Genomic DNA, 20,367 nt, shown 5'->3' on the forward strand with positions numbered 1-20,367 from the left:
GAAATCAGAACACATGCTGGTCTTGAACAGTTGAATCAGGGTCCTCTAGCAAAGGAACAATGTGGTTAAATACAGCAGTAAGAGACTTTATCAGCCCCCACCCCCAATAAAACAAATCCACATTGAAGCACTTAATATGAGGATTCACCACTGTTAAGATTAATACAATATTCATCAACATGTTTTACCTGTGCAAGAGCTGGAGCTCAATATCTATTAAGCTGGTCCTAGCTACTGCCTGATTCACAGAACTATAAGGACTGCTTTAAGAAACGTTTTGTCAGGGGCTGTTTTTTTTTCAAGCCTATTCTGGTGAATTAAATCTTCTGATTTAAACGTTGTTTTTCAACTGCTTTAGATTAGTTTAATCTCTTTTTTTTCCCCTCAGCAACGTTTAAACCTTAAATAGATATCGACGCACAAGAGATGCGATAACTTACCGGCAATGACAATAATTGGCCTTCTGGTGATGTTTGCCAAAACATGCAGATAGATATCTTGATAGAAATGGATCATAGATGTCTCTGCTTTTGCCTTTGGGTTGGCTGTCTTCACTATATTCTGCCATTCTTCAGAGCAGATCTGATGGAATCACAACAGAACTTTAGTATCAGGGATGAAGCCCAGATCTAAATCGGTTACAAACTAGAGGAACCGGCTCCATCAGTGCATGCATTTGAACAGCACAATTATAGGATTTAAAAAATAAGTCACACAAATATATACAATTAAAGTTCTATAAAGAAACATTGCAGTGCTGTCCAAAAACACTAATGTTTGGTATTTAATACAGAAGTGTTTGTTTTGAATCTGAACTACTTTTTATATGGGGAGTCCCTTATAAATGTTTACCACAGTAAAACTGTACCAAAGTGTAATGAAGCACAGTGAGAGCATTGTGAAGAATAGCAAGGTATGGTAAACATATTACTAAACACGTCAAACCAGGGTAAACTGTGCATAGAAAAAGCAAGGGGGAAACTTGCAAAAACACCATGGAAAAATACAGTTGTGAACTTGTCTAATGGCTTCGTGATTTCAGCCCTATTACTGTTATTATTAGTGGTAGTAGTGTTTGCAGTGGTATAAGTCGTGGTATAATCAATTTACAATCTTTACAATCCATACAAAATACCCTTGTCATATCCCCTTCAGTCACTGCAGGCACAATTGTACCACGTCAGGTTTCCTATCTGTGTATCTATTTTATAATACGTACATGTTTTTCTCAAAGTTATGGCAGGGCAACTTCTCAAACTCCATAGAGTTCACACAAAGTGTTTCAAAATTTCAAAAGTTTTAATAAAAAATCATAACCAAAGGCGATATTGTTATGTTCTCTTTTCTTTGTGTGTGTGTGTGTGGGGGGGGGTGCTTTGTGTGCGTGCGTGTGTGCGAGTGTGTGTTTAACAGAATTCCAAGGACTGACTCGTAGTGGCACGTACACAGTTTCCCAAAAATCTTTCTGAATTTGCAGCAGTGTGCAGCTTGGTTAATGCACAGTCTTGCATTGGGAAGATGATTAATTTAACAGTGAATTCCTTTCCAGTCACAAACCTCATCTGTGAGGTTTACTAGTCCCAGCCTGCCAGGCAGTGTACCTGAAAAAACACACTAAACAGGAACCAAACACAATGGACCTATTGTGCACCACTGCCGTATAGCAAGTAACTGCAGTTACTGATGAATCAGAAACTAGTAAAACCTGTGTTTACATGGTAAACAATGCTTTGCACTAAAGTTTAAAATGGTCAGGTACCCATTCATTTTGATAGATGTACAGCATATGCAAACGTTAACAAAGAATATATCTACAGAAGGGGAGTCCACCCCAGGTTTATCAAGTAAAATGAGATAATGAACTACTTTAGGGTGTGGATAGAGGTTGAACTGGTTCCATTAAACAGTTTAGAACAGTACTGAAACAAAGACTAAGAGTGGAATGCCCAGCTTTGGCCACCCCTGATCTACAGCCTTACATTTGTGAAAGAGTGCTGTAAAATGTATATAATTTATATCAGACGTTTTTTGAGTGCCTGGGTCGTAGTGAAGGCAGCATCACGGTGCTTGTATACTACTCACCCCAGAGTCAGGAGGCAGGGGAGGAGCTCTGTATCTGGCTGCTCTCCTGCGCAGCCCAAGCTCTGCTGCACTGCTTTCAGCCAGGGTGTGATAGAGAGCAGCGTGGAGCACAGAGTCAGCATCGCACACTCCCCACATGTAAAGAGACACGGCATCCAGCAGGCTGTTGTTTTTCCCTGGAGGGAGGGAGGATGAATGGCATTGACAGCACGTGTATTAAACCACGGCAGCTTTACACCGATCTGAAATCCCTTGCCGTCCCGTCGACTACAATCTGCACACAGTTCAGCCTTCTGTGCCCTTTATCAGAAAGCAGAACTTGTTGACTGGTTATATTAATAACAAAAGAGAGCGGAGAAATAATGAAACTTTTTAGATCCTAAAGATCAACAAATGTGTGTCTGTGTAACAAAGACACGCTCGCTGATTTAATGTGATGTTGCTTATGCTCCCAGAAATACAACAGAAACCCCTGCCATAACATGGGCAATAAGGCTGTAGGGTCACCATGGACCCCAAGAATATGGAAATGTTCCCCACTGTTGGGCAATTATAAAAATCACGTATACAAGTGTCTTTTAATACAGAATTATTGCATGAAACTGTGGCCAAGGCCTGTGGTAAGAATACTTAACCACATTACAAATATTATAACTAAGAGCTACTGTATATACTTCATGTAACAGAGCTTATTAAAGCTACTGGTGGCTTATATAGAGCACAGCTGTAAGTCCTTTTTAAATAAAAGCATCACGAGAAATCTAGTACCAGGATTCTTCAGAGGAAAGAGACGGCTTGCTTGTTTGCTCCAGTTCAGGCCCCGGCTGTCTTCAAAGCGTCTCAGGAGGTACGGGTCACAGAGAGATTCCTTGACGAGGTCTCTGCACCGTGCGCTGGAAGTCTTGTATCCACACAGGTGCACGCTGTGCTGGTGCAGGGAGCGGAGGTGGTGAATGGCGGGTCTCCCACTCTGCAGCCTCGTAATATCTGCTGCTATACGTTCTCTCAGTCTCAGCGCTTTGGTCAGATTGCTGTCTTCAAGTGATTGGGGAAGGGGGTTTCTTACTTCCATAGCATATAAATACTGCAAGAAAAAGCAACAGCAATGTATTATTATTATTATTATTATTATTATTATTATTATTATTATATTATTATTATTAATTAATTAATTAATTTAATTATTATTCATGTATTTTTACTGGCACGTTGTCTAATACTAATCTAAAAATAACTAATTTTGCCCCAAACCTTATAAACTCCAATTCGGTCACTCACAAGTAATAATCTCTATGAAACAGATGATATTGAAGGACTGGACACACCATTTAAAGTACCTCATATTATTTTCTTACAGTGTTACTTGATCAGATGCAGTACTGAATAAAATGTGCTTGCGGTTTCTACAGATTGAAGAATACCAGAGGTGAGTGAGCTACTGGGGCTATTGTAATGAAGTATATCATCATTCAAAGCCGATATTCTTTTGATTTCTATATTATTTCCGAAGCCATGCAAGGTGCATGTGAGAGCTTGTCTTGCCCCGGTCATCTCATAAAGACTCAAAACAACAAACAGCCACCCACTGAAGATTTACTGTTAATTTCCATTACAGTACAAAATGATGTACAATACCCTTTCAGAACACTGTCAGAATATCACATCCAAATTCAACAGCCTCATTTAAATACACTGCACCAAGCATTTCCTTCATTGTACCACGTACAGAAATACATAAATTAGTGGTGGTGTATGTGGTAACCACCATAGGCCCTACCACCACGTTAAAATTATACTAAATTTAGGAATAGTCGCATCTCACAATGTGGCTTCTTCTAAATGTTTTATTATTATTATTATTATTATTATTGTAGTTTTGAGATTGTTGTAAATATAAACAATGCTGTAACTCACAAATTATTTAGTGATGAAATAAGTTTATATTTATTAAAAAAAAGAGTGTAAAACAATTTCATAAAACAATATCAAAATGTATTTTATTTCTCATTTCGTAATTTCACGAAATGGAATTTTTCTTCTTTAAAAAAAAAAAGTTATGCAGAATGTAGGATATGCAATAAATGCCTCGGGCCATATTTTGAAAACATTCCCTTCATTCTTTAACGCCTATGATTTTAAAGAACAGAAATTCCACTTCATGTTACAGAATGAGAAGCACCTTATTTTCAGAAGTGTACTGTCATGGCAAAAACTGTAATGAGCTGGCATTGTGTTCACCGTGAAAAATCGTCATATTGGTATTAGATCACTTGGAGGATGGGAAAAAATAAATTGGACTACATGACTCAGCTGTTTGGTTTTATCTTTATAAAATAAACAGGCGTTTTATCTCTTACAAAGAAGGAGTTCATTAAGGACGATCGTAATCGCTTTCAAAATATGGCCTCTATAATACACACGAGGCGTCCCTGCAGTGTATCAGTGCCATAAATGTGCTGCATGTTTGACAAAAAAAAGAGAGAGACCACAGAAATATGTTCGGGATTTTGAAAAACATTTAAACCATGCAATTGGAATATAAACCTATGAATTCAAGGCAGCATTTTATCCTACTGTTATAAATATTGAGAGCAATATAATTTGAACTCAACAGACCAATGCTATATTCCAAAACAATGCTTGGAATTTAGCGATTTCAACATCCAAACAGGTACTTCTCGGTGTGGGTCATGTACAGGTGCAGCACAGGTAAAACCACACATACAAAAAACAAAACAATTATCAGTTACACATTGTAATTTGTATTTGTTATTCAATTTAAACCAAGTGTGTAGTATTATCAAATGTTAGGCTTTTAAGAGAATTAACGACGGATGCTATTATATAATGTATATACATATTTAAGGCTTGTCTAGAGCTAGTAGTAGGAAATCTACTGTCAGTAGCCTTACTGTTATTATTATTATTATTATTATTATTATTATTATTATTATTATTATTATTATTATTATTATTATTAGTATTAGTAGTAGTAGTAGTAGTAGTAGTACCAGAAAGAAAAACAAAACAAAAAACCTTAAAAAATCTTCCAATTATATAAACAGAAACAAAGTATAAAACACACGCTCATCATTTAAAGGACAGGGCACACTGTTCGCGTTTAATTAAAAAGTAACATACCTCAGTTTGAAAATAATCTTTTCAAAGACTCCCAGCATTAGATGCGTCTGCTGTACTGCTGTATTCCACTGTGCGCATCCGTCCTATTGATTGTACTGTGACAACAGAAAAAAAAAAAAGTTACTGTGAGAATGTGTGTGCTGTTTCGTAATCTTCCATTGTACAACACTTCACCTGGAAACCAGCCAAACACACACCCCCCTACTACAGACTGCAATAATACCTCAGCGTTTCCATTACACGAACGTTGCATAGTGTCTCTTCAACTACCGTTTCTTCAACTCTGTTTTTTTATATATGTTTTAGCTCACCCAAGTTTTATATTTCCGTCATGAAGCCGGCATATGGTGAGAGGTGTTTCACTGTTGTGGGAGTAGCTAGTAAAGCAAGGGACTTTCCATAGTTTAAAAATAACTCGACATTTAACCCTCTCGATAAAACACATTGGGGCGAGCAACACCCCCGAGCAAGCGACTTGGGTCTGCACACAGACCCAAAAACAATCGGTGCGCTCCACACTGTATAGCCGAGGCGGTAACAGAAAGGAACTCACAGAACGCTTTGGGGGTACAGTGGAGACAGCGTCAGTTTATCGTTTACTTGAGTTGCACGTAAAAGGTTGCAACGCTGGACCGCATTTCGGATCACAGCTACGAGGTACAGTATAGAAAAACAAAACCAACCAACCAAAAAAAAAAAAAAAAAAAACCTGTTAGTCTAAAACCATCTTCGTTATACTCCACAGCGGAATACATGGCATCATTCCGGATGCGGTAACTTTCTTAAACAGTACACCGCGAGTTTACATATTTCAAGAGCGTAAGTTTCTGTGCAAAAAAAAAATAAATTACATAGAGAGAAAATAAGAGCACTTAATCCCACGAGTAAATAGGTAGGTGAAGGGACGCTACTTTTTAATTAAACGCGAGTAGTGTCCCCTTTAGTTTGAATGGTGCGCAAATAAATAAATAAATAAATAAATAAAAACATTTCAATAATTTGTTGTGCAATTAACTCCTTGGCTATTGTTGTGAAATGATTTATAGCTCTTATGTGGGTAAGCACACTGTGTGGAAATCGAGACATGAATTCCCTAATTATTGATCATTAAATCTCCCCAAATAAATATGTGTCCTGAACAAAACGGGAATCAACCAAACGACGCGACCCATTCTGGAATGGTTCAGCCCTTCAGCCCACACGAGAATGGATTGGGTATGCACAGGGCAGCGCTTTACATTAACCGTCTCTAATTACTGTGCGTTTGCATAGTAGATTCTTAATAAATACATGCGTACTTACAATGTTATTATGCATAGTTTCAATGTACTTAATGTGTACAACTTTTTGCATCACATATACCTTACCTAATTTCGTGATAAAATCATGCATAGTAGATTCTTAATAAATACATGCGTACTTACAATGTTATTATGCATAGTTGCAATGTAGTTATGGGTACATTTTTTGCACAATATAACCCTAACCCCCCTTTTTCTGATACAATTGTGTATTTACACATCTTGTAAAAGGCTTCACACATTAAGTACATTGTAGCTATGCATAATACCGTTGTAAATATGTGAGTGTGCATGTATTTACTAAGAAGCTACTTTGTTAATACACAGTAATTAGAGGCGCTTAATGTGTTACCAAAGTGACTTTCAGTCAGGATGGACAAAACAGCCTGCGCTACATAAGGGCTGCCTATAGGCTTGACAGGTCTCTCTGACTGACTGCTCCGCTGCTGATGGTTCAGGGGGGGCAGTCTCAGGAGTGATTCAGCAGCTTCTAGTAATACGCACTGTAAGCTGTGCATTTCTCAGAAGTGTAGCCAGCCTGCTCTCCCATGAACCAAGAAACCTGGATGACAACCCACTGCCTTGCTGTGGCACAGCATTTTAGTGAACAGAAACCACAGCTCAAGTATGCTGCTTTGATATCAGAACTGTTCAATCACCCAAAACACATTCGTTTCCTGGATGTGGCAGCAAAGACCATTTTGATTAACACCAAACTGGCGATTGCTAATGGCTTTGTATATATTCATCAGTTGTCTTTTCTAAAGCATTTTCTTTTTTCTTTCTTCTTGTTGCGGTTCTAACGGCAATCCCTGGTAATGTTACAGCAGTGAAATACACAACCCTAACGTCGATGGGCCATATCGACTCCCCCACTTTTTTTTTTATTAAGGTAAAACGCTTGTTCATTTTTACAAAACTAAAACCAAACAGCAACGTTATTTATTGCAGTTTCTCACTCTTAAGCACTCTCAATGTGTTTTGTCTCCTTTTGTAACATTAGCTTGATTTTTTTTTCTCCTTTCTAAATAACAGAGGAAATGCTTTGAAAATAAGGCACTTTTTTAAAACAGTTTTGTATCAATTTTCATTCATTTAGAACATTAAAAGTGAACTGGACATTTCATTTTTTTAAACTGCTGTTTCCTTCCCTTAGGCATAAGTGACATTTCTGGGAAACGTCTTTTAAAACAAGTTAAACGTTCCTTTAACGACATGCAGGAGAATCCCAAATCTCCTCAGGAAATGTGTTAACCAGCGCACTGCCTTGTTAAAAAATAAATATAAAAAAATGTTTTGTGAAAAAGTTGGAATTTGTTTCTTCTTTGCTGAGCTCCTCTGATAAGACGGCATCACTCAGAACAAACAAGTTTTGTCATAATAAAATAGAGAATGTTTATGTCTAAAATGAAGGTGCTGTAGCTCCTAAGTGATGAAATGATGTAACCAACACATTGCAAGAAACCTAATAATAAATGATCAATACCACATTAATAGGATGAAGTAATAATTGTATTGTAATCTGTCTATTGGTAATAATTACCAACGCCTGTACTTGCCAATGTTTGAAATAAAGGTCCCCACGTATTTATTTGTTTGTTTATTTATTTAAACTCATCAGTGGGCAAGTCTCCAAACTGATCATCTTTTAAAATGTAGCGCTAGGGTACTCTGTGTATTTTAACCTGGTCAAATTGTCAGATTCCGGGCAAACACCTTTACTGATTCCCCTCGGCTCACTGCTCATTTATTAAAACGGTATCCTGAAAGCCCACGGGTTAGGGTTAGGGTTAAGAGTCCTTAACAGAACTTAAAATATCTAACTTTAGTTGTTTTTTTCTAGTTTTGTAAAATCAATAGAAGTTTGACCTCTTAAAAAAAAATAGCAGTTCATTAAAGACTGGCGTAAACGCTTTGATTAAAATATGTCCCATATGGTTTAAAGAACTGATCAAATGTGCTTTTCATTGCTGCAGTAGCACTGTAGTGTTAGACTGATCATGAAGACTGATTAAACAGCTTAGCTCCAGAGAAACCACAAGCTAACAACAGAAACTGCAGGCTTGTTTGGGAAGCATGCTTTCACAAACCATGTTAGAAGACTGTCATCTTTTAATCAACCACTAGTTTTAGCTTGACCCCCTTGTTTTAGCTTGTGCAGCACTCCCTCAATACTTCATGAATTTGGTTGATGATTACAGCTAACTGTACAAGTCCTGTATATTTTACTTTATAAGCACTACACAAATTCATTGTTTTCAATATTTCACTGTTGTTTGAGTGCAAGCTAAATAATTAGCCAGATTCCTAATTAAATTGTCTGTCCAGTTTTGTCAAGAAGAGAAAACATTATTTAACTGAATTGTTAGCAACCATAGACAATTAAAATAAAACTTGTAAATATGAATTGCAGAAAATATGTTTCTAAGATGTATTACTGCACTTACTGTAACAGTGATAATATTGTCATAATTTCTGCTGCAATTATAAAACTATAATAAACCTCTTCTATTTCCCTCACTTTCTCTCTCTCTCTCTCTCTCTCTCTCTCTCTCTCTCTCTCTCTCTCTCTCTCTCTATATATATATATATATATATATATATATATATATATGTATATATATATATATAGCAATGATTCATTTCATTCATCGTCATTCACTCTATTCAACATTCAACATCGTTCCTCCTGAAAAATTCAACTCAATCTCCATTGCGTTCCCTGGAACAGTAAGCCATGAACACAAATCAAACACAATGCTGATTGAATATACTTCAATATTTGATGGCAGAGTGCCTGTTTTACCTTCCAGCTTTGCTTTGTTCTGCTTCAGAGAGTCTGCAGTCCCTGTGATACCATGATGTCCTCCCCCCTACCCACTTCAGCACGGTTAGTGAGCAGTGCTGAAGTTACCCTTCACTATTGGCAATGCCCTTTTAAGAATCTGTCTTGGAATTCCCCTTTCATGCAATCACCGTCTTCTTCCTCTGTAGCACATGTGACCTTATCATTATAACAGGGGTTTTCCTTGCAGATAAAAAAAGATTAACGTTGCAGCAGGCCCAACAATGGCTGACCTAGTTTATACATAGAGGCAACCAGTAGGGTTACAATGGCATTTATAAGAGTCTCTATAATTACTTATAACATGACATGCCATTGGAGATCTTACTACCATCGTCTTAAAATGAATATATTTCATATTTTGTGACACTCACATAACTGTGTTTTTACCCTGTAATGTTCATAAATGAGGCGGATGGACCCCAGCTGGATTACTATAGAGCTGCAGTATTTAAAACTGTTACCTTTTAGAACATTTTACTAGCGTTTAAGTCAATATGCATTGTGTTATTCCTTGTGGATAATCCCTAAAACCTTCTTCTCAAAAATAAATAAATAAATACAATAATAATGATAATAATAATATTTTTCTTGCCTTATTAGGTCTGCTCAAAATGAAACAAATGTCATTAGTCAAGTGAGTTTGCTTCCAACATGCAGTAAGTGTAGAAATAGTTCTGTACCATTGTACAGCAGGGTTTGATCACTGCTGTCTCTTTTTACAATATCTGGGCATTTAATCAGAGCAATAACACACTGGAAGCACACTGTACTGATCTGTGAGTTCTTACTGTAATACAAACTTCATGGGTGATCGAAAACACGCACCCGTGAGTACATCCGTATATTGCAGTAAAACTTCAATCTAAGTAGACAAACATTTAAGATAATGCCTTCGAAGTTATGGGTAAGCTTCCATAGTTACACAAGCACTTCCGTTAAAATGGACAATGTGTAATCCATAAAATTGCATTGGACTGCTCCAGGGATTTCCCTTTGTGGATAAGCAACACGCTGGCCAAGAATCTCTGTATGAAAAATGTTGAGCTGCAGCGATTGCATTGAATGCATTGCTGCAAGGTCAATATATATAAAAAAAATAATAAAAAACAGTGAACAGAAAATTGCACATTTACATTTTGTGAATTCCCATTTGAATATGCAAAAGCGAACTTCCTCTTCTTTGTTCCGGACCTCAAGTTAAGCAGTTGCTTGCAGTTTGCACACTTCCTCTACTCACTCAAGTTACTATTCAGACAAAACAACAGGCAAATGAATGGACTCGACTCTTCTGGTAAAGGCACGGCTGCATGGTGCAGTCAGGGGAGTGAGTGCAGGGTCCTGGCCATGCCAAGCTGTCCATCCTGGCAAGGATTCCCGTGGTGAGTGTTGCATTGGCCCTGCCCGTCCAGGAGTTATTATAGTAAGTAATTCATTATAGGAATTATACTGGGTAGGGCCCTCTTTGGGAGATGTAATATAGAGAATTGTCATAAGTACATTTTGTAGGTGCCTATTTGTGTCAGACAATTCTCATTCCTTCCAATTGTTGTGTTTGTAGACTGCCAGCAGAATTGTCTGACCCTTTTGCTGATAACAGTGTCTTCAGGTGTGGCCATCTATGCTCAGAAATTGACCGAATTGCATCATATAAAAAACTAGGCAAAAACACACAAAGCAACTACAATGCTTGAACTATTTACCTGTTTGGTTGAAGACTTGTAATTGATTCCTCATGCCCTGCCACTAACACCAGAATCTGCGTTTATTTATTTATCCAAACAAGCCTCAGTCTACATGTATCTGACATGTGTTTTTGCATTGTCTCTGAAGATGTTAATTTCCTTTAGAAACAACAGCATATTGAAATGCTACAGTAGGGGGTTTGATCACTACTCTCAGCAGTGCTGTGTCACACACACTGTTATTCTAATGAGGACAGAGCCTCCTAATGAAGCTGCCTTCCTCCTGTTCAATGGGTCAGGGACCCTAGAACTCAGCAGTACTTTAATTAGCCTGCCTCAGCATTACAACAGAATTCTCAATTCCTACTCATTAAAATTCACTTTTGTAATTAAATATAATGTTGATACCCATGACCTTCCTTTCCCCTAACCTTTTAAACTCTTTTACTGTGCATATGCAAATGATGAATACAACTGAAGCCCTGGAGGTATGGATACTGTATGCTACCTTGCTTCCATTTCAGATTTAAAAAGGTTGTTTTGTTTACTCTACAGTGTTTATTAATGTGTTACAAAACTGCTAAACTAATTGTGCTAATATCCAACCTCAAGTTTACCCATTCATTTCCTTTCATTTTGCAGTGTCCTATGCTTGCCTACAGTGTTTTCACTGTGTTTTATTATGCTTTGCTATGATTTTAAGATACTAACATAAACTTGCACAATGTTCAATAAACTGTTTTGAAGTTGACAGCTGTTTTATTTTTTTTGCCCTTTCAGAAACTTTTCAAAGTTTGTATTTGATGCTGGTGTAACAGGGGAGGCTGAGCTCAAACCTACAACCACGCTCACTGCTAGCAAGTGTTTTAACCACTGTGCAAAAGAGCAGAGGCTCATCTGCTAGTGTGGCTGAGTGCTTATAATCTCATCTTACAAACAGGGGTCATTATCCATAATAGCAGTGTTTCAATGCTAGATATGCTGTTTTATAACGGGGCACCATTACATATGCACGTAAATATTTCTTTTTCAAATTGTCCTAATAGCTGGTCAACATTATCTACATTAGCTTGGTAGTCAATCAAGCGTATTCCGGTTTCTACTTTCAGCAACAGGAGGTTATACAGCCAGCTTTTTATAGTCCATTCAAAGGGGAAACCTTTTTTTTTTCCTAATGGTGTTTTTGTTATATTGATAAGGCTTTACTGGAATTGCCAACGAGGGTTTTTTTTTGTTGTTTGTTTGTTTGTTTTTTGTTTCTTAACAAAGGTTGAAAAAAAAAAATTATGTATGCAAAAGCGATATTGACTGCTATTGGATGATTTTTTATTTATTTATTTATTTATTTTTATTTATTTATTTATTTATCCAAACAAGCCTCAGTCTACATGTATCTGATATGTGTTCTTACATTGTCTCTGAAGATGTTAATTTCCTTTAGAAACAACAGCATATTGAAATGCTACAGTAGGGGGCGTGATCACTACTCTCAGCAGTGCTGTGTCACACACACTGTTATTCTAATGAGCACAGAGCCTCCTAATGAAGCTGCTCTAACAGTCAGGAACCTCCAAAACATTTACTGCAAATTCTATCCCTGCTGTACTTTCTGAGATGTTTCAAAGTTAACAAAACGTAATGGTTTTCATCCCCTTCAGTCACTGAGTGTATAACTGTACCATGTTAAGTTTCCTATCTATGCATCCATTTTATAATGCATAATGTTTGTTTGTTTTTTTTCAAAGTTATGGCAAGGCAACTTCTCAAACTCGCTAGAGCTCACACAGACTGTTTTAAAATTTCTAAAAATGAATAAAAAACTATGTGAGTGAAGGTGAGATACACACTACTTGCTCTCACGCACTGAATATACAACATTAATTTCCTGAGATGCTGAGAACAAAGCCCAACACCATCCAGCTGTGTCACTGCCAACAAGCAACGCTCTGCACCACAGGAAAGCAGCAATACACTTGACAGCTTCAGAAATACTTTCTTTCAACTGATTTTGTTGCCCCCCAAGAGCTGGAATGCAAGTTACAATTCTGCAGCTTATACTTTACAAAGTTCTGTGTAATGGCACTACAGCAAGGACATCTATTGTGCTGTAATTCATGTCCTCAGAGCTAACCAATTACAAAGCTTAGAGTGACATGCAATAGGCCAAATCCACTATGCATTTAATCGTGTTTATTTTTGTTTTTTTTAAAGAACAATACCATAAAACTAATAATACAACCAATGAAAATAACTAAATGTTTAAAAGAGTGATGAAACTAGCTGCATGCTTGTTTCAGTCTGACAGCATTACTGTCGTTTCAGTCTGTCAATAAAGAAATGGATCTCTAGGACTTGTGCTAGCAGCGCAATGCCACAGAACAGATGGACTGTACCGCATGAAACCCTTATTGAACGAGGCCTGGCCTGCAGCACCAGTTTTGTGCTCTTGTGTAAACTGATGTTAAAGATAAGATACACTAAATCTAGAATAAATGCTGTTCATAAACACAAGATTGCATACATTTAAAGATATAATAAATATGGCAATGCAAACATGGCTAGTTTATTATAAATAATACATTCTTACAAAAAATTCCAATGTTAACAATAGCAATGCAATTGTAAAACATATCCAAAACAATTGTTCTGCGTTCCTTTCTCTCGTATGAAGTGTGCAGTACGAGACTTCTTAAATAAACAGTGATGTCATTTGAAATTCCCTATAGTCAGAGCTGATTTTTTGGAATGAGTTTTTGAAAAACCGGCAATAAAGGTTTTGGTTTTTTTTGGTAAGTGGTACTTTTTCAGTGGTATGAACAAGTTTGGAAACCCAACACGCGCGGGTACAGAAAAGTGTAGCCATTTATAATGGCCTCGTGTAAGGTTTGAACTCAAATGGCTGTTTTTTACTTGTAATGAACAGAAACCTATCCATGGGAAAGCTGCTTGAGCAAACAGCGTAATTATAAAGAAAAAGAAGCGTTAGAATGAAGAAACAGTTACAAAGAAGGAGGAATTATTGAAGAACGATGTAACCCTATAAAATAGGTTTAATTAGAGCTCCTTGTTAGAGCAGAAGGAATGAAGTAAAGCCTGCTGTCCAGTCCCTCTGGAACTGGTAAATATACCTCTTCTGCACGGCATGCTGTTTATTAATAAAGCTTGTTAAGCTTAACCTGTTGTAATGAGCAGATTAATTGGGTTTAATGCATTAAATAGCATATAAGTGAGGCAGTTAACAGAGTATACTCTTAAAGTAGAGAAAACTGGAAAGGACCCATTGAAATGGAGGACTCATTTAAGAAGGGGGTCTCGTATTTGCTGATAATCATCATTGTCATTTTTACTGCGAAAGCGAATCGCTGAACAGCCCTGCAGAAAGGGAAGCAGAGCAGCTTTACACATGCTAATTTTATGGAGCTGCAGTTAAACAGTTAGAATTTTTTATGATGCTTCTTTTTCTTTTTCTTTTCGTGCAAAACAATGATAAGGACAATAGCCTGGATAATAAAGCCCACGAACAGTCCCCTAAAGGCACAGCCGTCCTTGCCCGGGACCCTGTCTTCTGACAGGGCTTAATTGCCTCGGGCCAGTCGATAATGGGATTGCTCCTCCTTTGAACCAGCCCTGGCCCACATTGTAGAATAGGGTAACTACCTGTGCTCTGGATTGTCTGCGTCTTGTGTTCTGCATTTCAATTTGGGAGTTGAATGGAAGATTCAATCTGCTGTGGTTAATGGCAGAGTTTTGGAGAAGGCCACGAGGCAGCAGGGGACTCAGTTGAGGGCCATATGTCTCAATAGAGCCTTTCACCACTGACAGGCCCTGTGTAGTTCATGCCGACGATCAGGTCTTTACTAAAAGGGACAGAATGTCGCTGTTAACTAGACAATAACATATGAGCTTCATTGAATGTTTAACCCAAACTGGTATACTACTGCTGACACTACAGTGGTTATCACTAGAAGGACTTGGTGGGTTTTGTTTCGGAGCTCTTAGATTTTTTTTTTTTTTTTTTTTTCAAATGTGTATTGCCAGTATTGCAATTGGACAGTAAATACATACATACATATATAAAGAGTAATCTTCTGTATCATCTAAAACTATTACACCCTCAACAGTACTACATTTAGAAATACTAAAAGAAACTTTTTTTAAGTTTAATTTAGTATTTCTAGATCTTCCATATTAGACCAAGCTTAATTTCAAAGTCAAAGTCAAAGTCAAAGACTGTATTTTGTATAGTAGTATGTTTCTCCCTACTATTTTTGTATGTTTTTTTTATGTTCCTGAGAAAGGTCCATAGTAATATATAAATTGGATCCATTGTCATCTAAATAAGCTGTTTGAAAGTGATAGTTCAATAGATACAAGCTGGAATAGCAGGCATCGCCGCCCTCCCCCCCTTCTTACAGCATTGATTAATTTTATTATCGCCCTTTATTGTAGGTAATAAATTGGTCTTGATATTTAATGCTGTAAATGGCAGGAAAGTGATTACAGGTTTAAACACTTTCCCTTTCAAACACAACAACTGCCATACAAAAAACAACAGCCCTCTTTAGGAAAGGGATTGAATACAGCTGGGCAGCTGCAATAAAAGAATGCATCAATAAACTCTGAAGACATGGGGCACAGCCTACTCGCCTTCGTTTTGGTGATGTGTAAGAAAAACTATTTGGTGTTAGATTGGAAATGATTTAATTGCAAAAGCAAGAAATACTTGTTGATCGTTGCACCCTAGACAGCCTTGTTCTGGCACTAATGGAGCAGCAGACCACTTAACTCTTCTGACAAATGCTTGCAGTGCTGTGGTTCAATTGCTAGTGTAATTGCCACATTAAGCTAAAATGAAATAATATTCATGCTGATTTATACACGTCTTGTCTTAACAGCTAATAATGACATTGGCAAAGGGACACTTTTACAGAGCTTTCACATCTAACCAGGGAACTAAAGGGGCTTAGCATGCTGCTGCTGCAGTCACTTCACATGTTGTATTGCATTGTGAATAATACCCAGAAATGCAGTAGAGAAAGCTTAGTAAATCACCCGCTTCCTCCCCGCCCTGCCTCGCTAGTGTGGAGGAGGTGTTGGTGATGGGGAGCGAGGGGGAGGAAGGAGGAGTGTGTAGTTGGGGAGAGTCCCGTTAATCAGCTCTTGTCCTCCTCCCCCAGGGAGAGTTACGAAGGGCCGCCAGCAGGGAGGGCAGGGGCAGCCTTTTCATGCTGCTTTCCTTGGATCGAATCTCACTGAAGCTGGTAAACTATTGCAGTTCCACTTGTTAAAAAACAGAGGTAAGTGAATGGAGGTCACGCCCTTTGAGCAGTGAGGTCAATTGTGTGGGATACAGTACAGAATGCATCGGGGGGGTTAGAATAACGCAGGGATTCTGACATTCTGACATTCTGTACAGTAGACCCGACTTTCCATTACAACAATAATCATGCTAACTGCAAACATCACAGTACATATGTAGAGTATTTATGAAGAACCTTATATAATGTAAGTAGAAAGTAAAGCAGAATTTACACATAAAGCTAATATTCAGTATATTTTGCCCCAGTAAGTGTAAAACTATTTAATGTAAACTAATCATGGGGCGGTCAACTTGATTTCACTTAGATCATGAAATTTAGCCATGCCTTTGTTATGACTCATTTGCCTATTTCAAGTGATTGACTCTGACTGGCAAATCTGAGAAGGTTGTGGACTATCACATTTGCGAGGATGGAGAGTTTTTATAGTGCACTGGAACTCACTGACACCCTGTACCGATAAACTTTTATATATCAAAACCTTGTAGTAAAAATATCAGTTAAACTCGCCCGGCAGATCGATAGACAGACTAGACACACTTAGACACACTTCCTGCAAGGGGTGGTAATTGCACTTTCTTGGTTAAATTACTCTCCTCCGAATAACTTTAATCATGTGTTACTAACTAATATTGGCCCTCTTAATGAACATCCACTACACTGGACACACTTTCTCTATAAGAATTTACCAGCGCTGGAGAAAGGGCAGAGTTAATCATTGCATGAAAGGAGAGGTGGTCGCCAGCACTAAATGAGTACTCTCTGACCTCGGGTCAGCGCTGAGCAGCCACGAATGAACAAACACAATGCACTTCAATGGACATCAGCGGGCATCACTGGGGTATGAATGGACATATGTCAGCTCTGAATTCCTATCTGGGTCCTACACTCACAGATGGGGTGTCTGTCTGTTTCCCGTTGCCTAGGCAAGTGAAAATAACCATAGTTGATGCACCCAGACAATGGAATCATGAAAGTGAATGAGGCTCTGAATCAGGGGATTATTCTCTTATAGTAGTGGCTAGTTTGTTTTTCAGACGTTGATGGCAGTACAAGCAGCAGAAGTGTGCAGATTGTGCATACAAAGAATCAGCACCGCGCTTCAACAAGCAGCCAACTGTCTGTAAGTGTGACCCACACAATGCAACGTGCGACGCTACTGCGCTGATGAGTTCAGACAGCACTCGCTGCAATAAGAGGAAAGAGGCAGATTCTGTTTTGGCGGAAGGAGATTCTTTTAAGAGCTCTTTTTTATCTGTAAATTTCATTTGTTGCAAACATCCAGGAATCCAGGAAGAAATGAAGTGCTGTATAAAAACATGATCTACTGTGGGCGTTTAAAACCTCTGTTTCCAGCACAGCCTAAGAGATGGCAGTTGGCAGTTGTGCTGACCAATGTTTTTCTTGTGTAGGGTCACGAGATCCCACAGTGATGCTGAGCCCTACAAAACAATATCACCTTTTAACATAAACGTTTATAAATATTATTGTTACAGTTGATAATTAATGGATCCAAACTTACTTAATTCCATAAACCATTTATGGTTTTGGATTATTTAATTTGACACCTGTTTAATATATTTTTATAAGTGTTGTGTGTGATTGTCTATTGTTATTTTTGATTTGATCATTATGTGCCATGTTTATAAACTATTCCATGTGCTTCTGAAAAGCCTCCTCATTGCTGATTATGGGGTAGCAAGGTGGGGGTTACATATCAGGGTTGCACAGTCTTCAGTGCCCAGTTTTGCTGGATTAGTTAACAAGCATGGTAAATAATGATGTAAGCAAAAACAACAGTAGAAAATGAGAGAAACACTCATACAGCAATAGCATATTAAACACAGAAGAAATTAAGTTTGATGAAACTGTAGATCTCTTTATGTGTGAAACCAGCCTGTGTTCTTATGTGAACCTACCCTTTCACTGTTTCTGATTCTCGTCTTGTGCTGCTGTAGAAATGCTTAGACTCTTCCAGTGGAGTGGAAGATATTTACCCGCAGGACCAGGAAGGAAATTGCTAGCAGCAGTTTGAGGTCATGCAGAGGCAAAATGCTTCACGTTGAATTGGCTTGTTTAAGTTTGCAAAGCTGATAGTTCATTGAGATCGATGTGTAACAGCACTGATGTAAGATATAAAAAGAATATCCTGAGATCTAATGTTAAAACTGCTGCATGAATCTATTCGAAATACACCTCACTTCAGAAGATGGAGACGCACATACTCAAATGTGGAAGTCTAGGTCAAGTGGTGTGATAATTAGCCTAAAATTGACTTTTTAAAAGTTTACCATAGCGAAAGCATTGGTATGCATTGTAAATGGACAAGAGGTATGGTAAAGCATATTAAAAAAACCATGACAAACCATGGTAAATGCATGGGAAAACTGCAAAATTACCATGCAAATGTACTGCTCCAATGAAAAAGTCCCTTCTTACAAAAAGAAAAGAAAAGAAAACAAAACATTGAGGACTTTTCTTTATAGCTTTAACATTAACAAACTGCAAGATATTTTCTTTGGCATAGTGTAAAAACATTTGAAATAGGAATGTAATGTGATCGTATCTGAAGCCCATAAAATTCCACAGGAGATCCCCGATCTTTTTCAAAGAGCTGTTGAAACAACAGGACTTCAGATATCAGCTGCAGAAAGTAAAGGCAAAACCCCTGCCTGTGTAAATGGTTTCTTCCTTGCGATTAACTTATTTCAGTAGATCAGGACAATCTACAACACAGAAATTTGAATAACTAGTATTTTATTGATGATTATGTGATGTGTGAAAATGAATAAGCGCCTCATTCCCTTTTGCAAGTCAGTTTTAGTCATGATGCGCAGGGGAGGAAGTGCTTCCATAGACTGCCCTAATTACCGCTGATAAGGATCAGTCTGAATCTATCTATATATCCGTCTGTCATACATGGGATTATACATTCCCACATGTTGGCCATTTGCCTATATTCGGAGCATAAAATTCCACTTGTGGGAAATCTTGTGCATTTGTTTTAGACTAGGTGGTCTAAGTCCAGTTAATGTTGCCAATATTTAAAGCCGATGGTTGTCTTATATCCACGACTGAATTTGACCTCACTGGAATATCTTAATGAGCGTTGGCCAGGGAGTATCAGAATAGACATGCAATAAAACAGCAGCAACATCAGAAGATTATTTAGCACCGTTCTGAAAGCTCTTCGCTTTTCTTTCCAACACCAATCTGGCCTGGCAAAGCTGCAGAGGACTGCTTTTAGCAACCATGACTTCAATCAGCATTCCTCTAGGCTGAGGGATCATTTATGGAGAGGAAGCACTGTGAAATGGTCTTGTGTATCAGTGGCCCCCTGCTCTATCCTTTCACACTGCCAGGAGTGGGCTGCCCTTTTAACTTTTGCTTTTTAAGTGACAATAAATGTATTGCAGGGTAGCCATGAAAAGCCCCCGGGGCTGAAAAGCTCATTTTCAGTCTTGTGACTATGGTTTAGTCATTAAGAGGGGGGGAAAGTTTTAACTGCTTAAGACGCTCATAAAATTCATTTTGAATAGATCAAGAAGCTTGATTTAAACCCTAAGGAGATCCCTCTTTTTTTTTCTTTGCAGATCAGAAAGAAACCTTCAGATCCTTCTTACAATAAAAAAAAAAAAAAAACAAAAAAAAAAAACACTGGACAATGTTTTCACCCCAAAGACTAAAAAGTTTGTTTTCCTTCTTTGCATTTTTATTGAGTCAATACTAGAGGGCGCGGATTTGATATTATTTGTTCCTACATGCCTGACTTCATTCAGAGAGCCCTTTCATGAGGAGTAACCAAGGAGAAACGAACACACATTGGAGAAAGAGAGTCTTAGAGCAAGGAGGTCTGGGACACACTGACAAAAGAACTGCGTGAAAGGCAGGGACTGGGGAAAGTTAAACATTTTGATAAAGGGCAAATCAATTCAAGGGACGCTTTCTATAAGGGAGAGAGCAGGACAGGGCTGAAATTGGCAACATTAAAGAGA

The 20,367-nt window shown here is 37.9% G+C and overlaps 1 protein-coding gene across 3 annotated transcripts; it reads right to left on the bottom strand.

The window, feature by feature from the left end:
* Positions 1–24: 24 nt before the first annotated feature.
* LOC121308344 (tumor necrosis factor alpha-induced protein 3-like) lies at positions 25–9,438 on the bottom strand. 3 transcript variants are annotated; one of them, XM_041240685.1, is made up of 5 exons: positions 9,331–9,438; positions 5,224–5,318; positions 2,851–3,166; positions 2,083–2,258; positions 25–582 (listed from the first exon to the last, which is right to left on the bottom strand). In XM_041240685.1, the coding sequence occupies exons 3-5, from the start codon at positions 3,152–3,154 to the stop codon at positions 385–387; spliced, it is 678 nt and encodes a 225-aa protein (XP_041096619.1). In that variant the 5' UTR covers positions 3,155–3,166; positions 5,224–5,318; positions 9,331–9,438; the 3' UTR covers positions 25–384. The 3 variants fall into 3 exon arrangements, with proteins under 3 accessions (XP_041096619.1, XP_041096621.1, XP_041096620.1); XM_041240687.1 differs by lacking the exon at positions 9,331–9,438 and adding an exon at positions 5,535–5,707; XM_041240686.1 differs by lacking the exon at positions 9,331–9,438 and adding an exon at positions 5,447–5,529.
* Between the last annotated feature and the right edge of the window lie 10,929 nt (positions 9,439–20,367).

This window comes from Polyodon spathula, unplaced genomic scaffold (genome assembly GCF_017654505.1).
Source record: "Polyodon spathula isolate WHYD16114869_AA unplaced genomic scaffold, ASM1765450v1 scaffolds_661, whole genome shotgun sequence".
NCBI lineage: Eukaryota > Metazoa > Chordata > Actinopteri > Acipenseriformes > Polyodontidae > Polyodon > Polyodon spathula.

Bases quoted from the DNA above. Each gene is read 5' to 3' on its own strand.
- LOC121308344 (XM_041240685.1), bottom strand. From the start codon at position 3,154: ATGGAAGTAAGAAACCCCCTTCCCCAATCACTTGAAGACAGCAATCTG. The intron at 2,259-2,850 runs GTACTAGATTTC...CCCTCCCTCCAG, and splicing joins CTTTCCTCTGAAGAATCCTG to GGAAAAACAACAGCCTGCTG. The intron at 583-2,082 runs GTGAGTAGTATA...TGATTCCATCAG, and splicing joins CCCTGCCTCCTGACTCTGGG to ATCTGCTCTGAAGAATGGCA.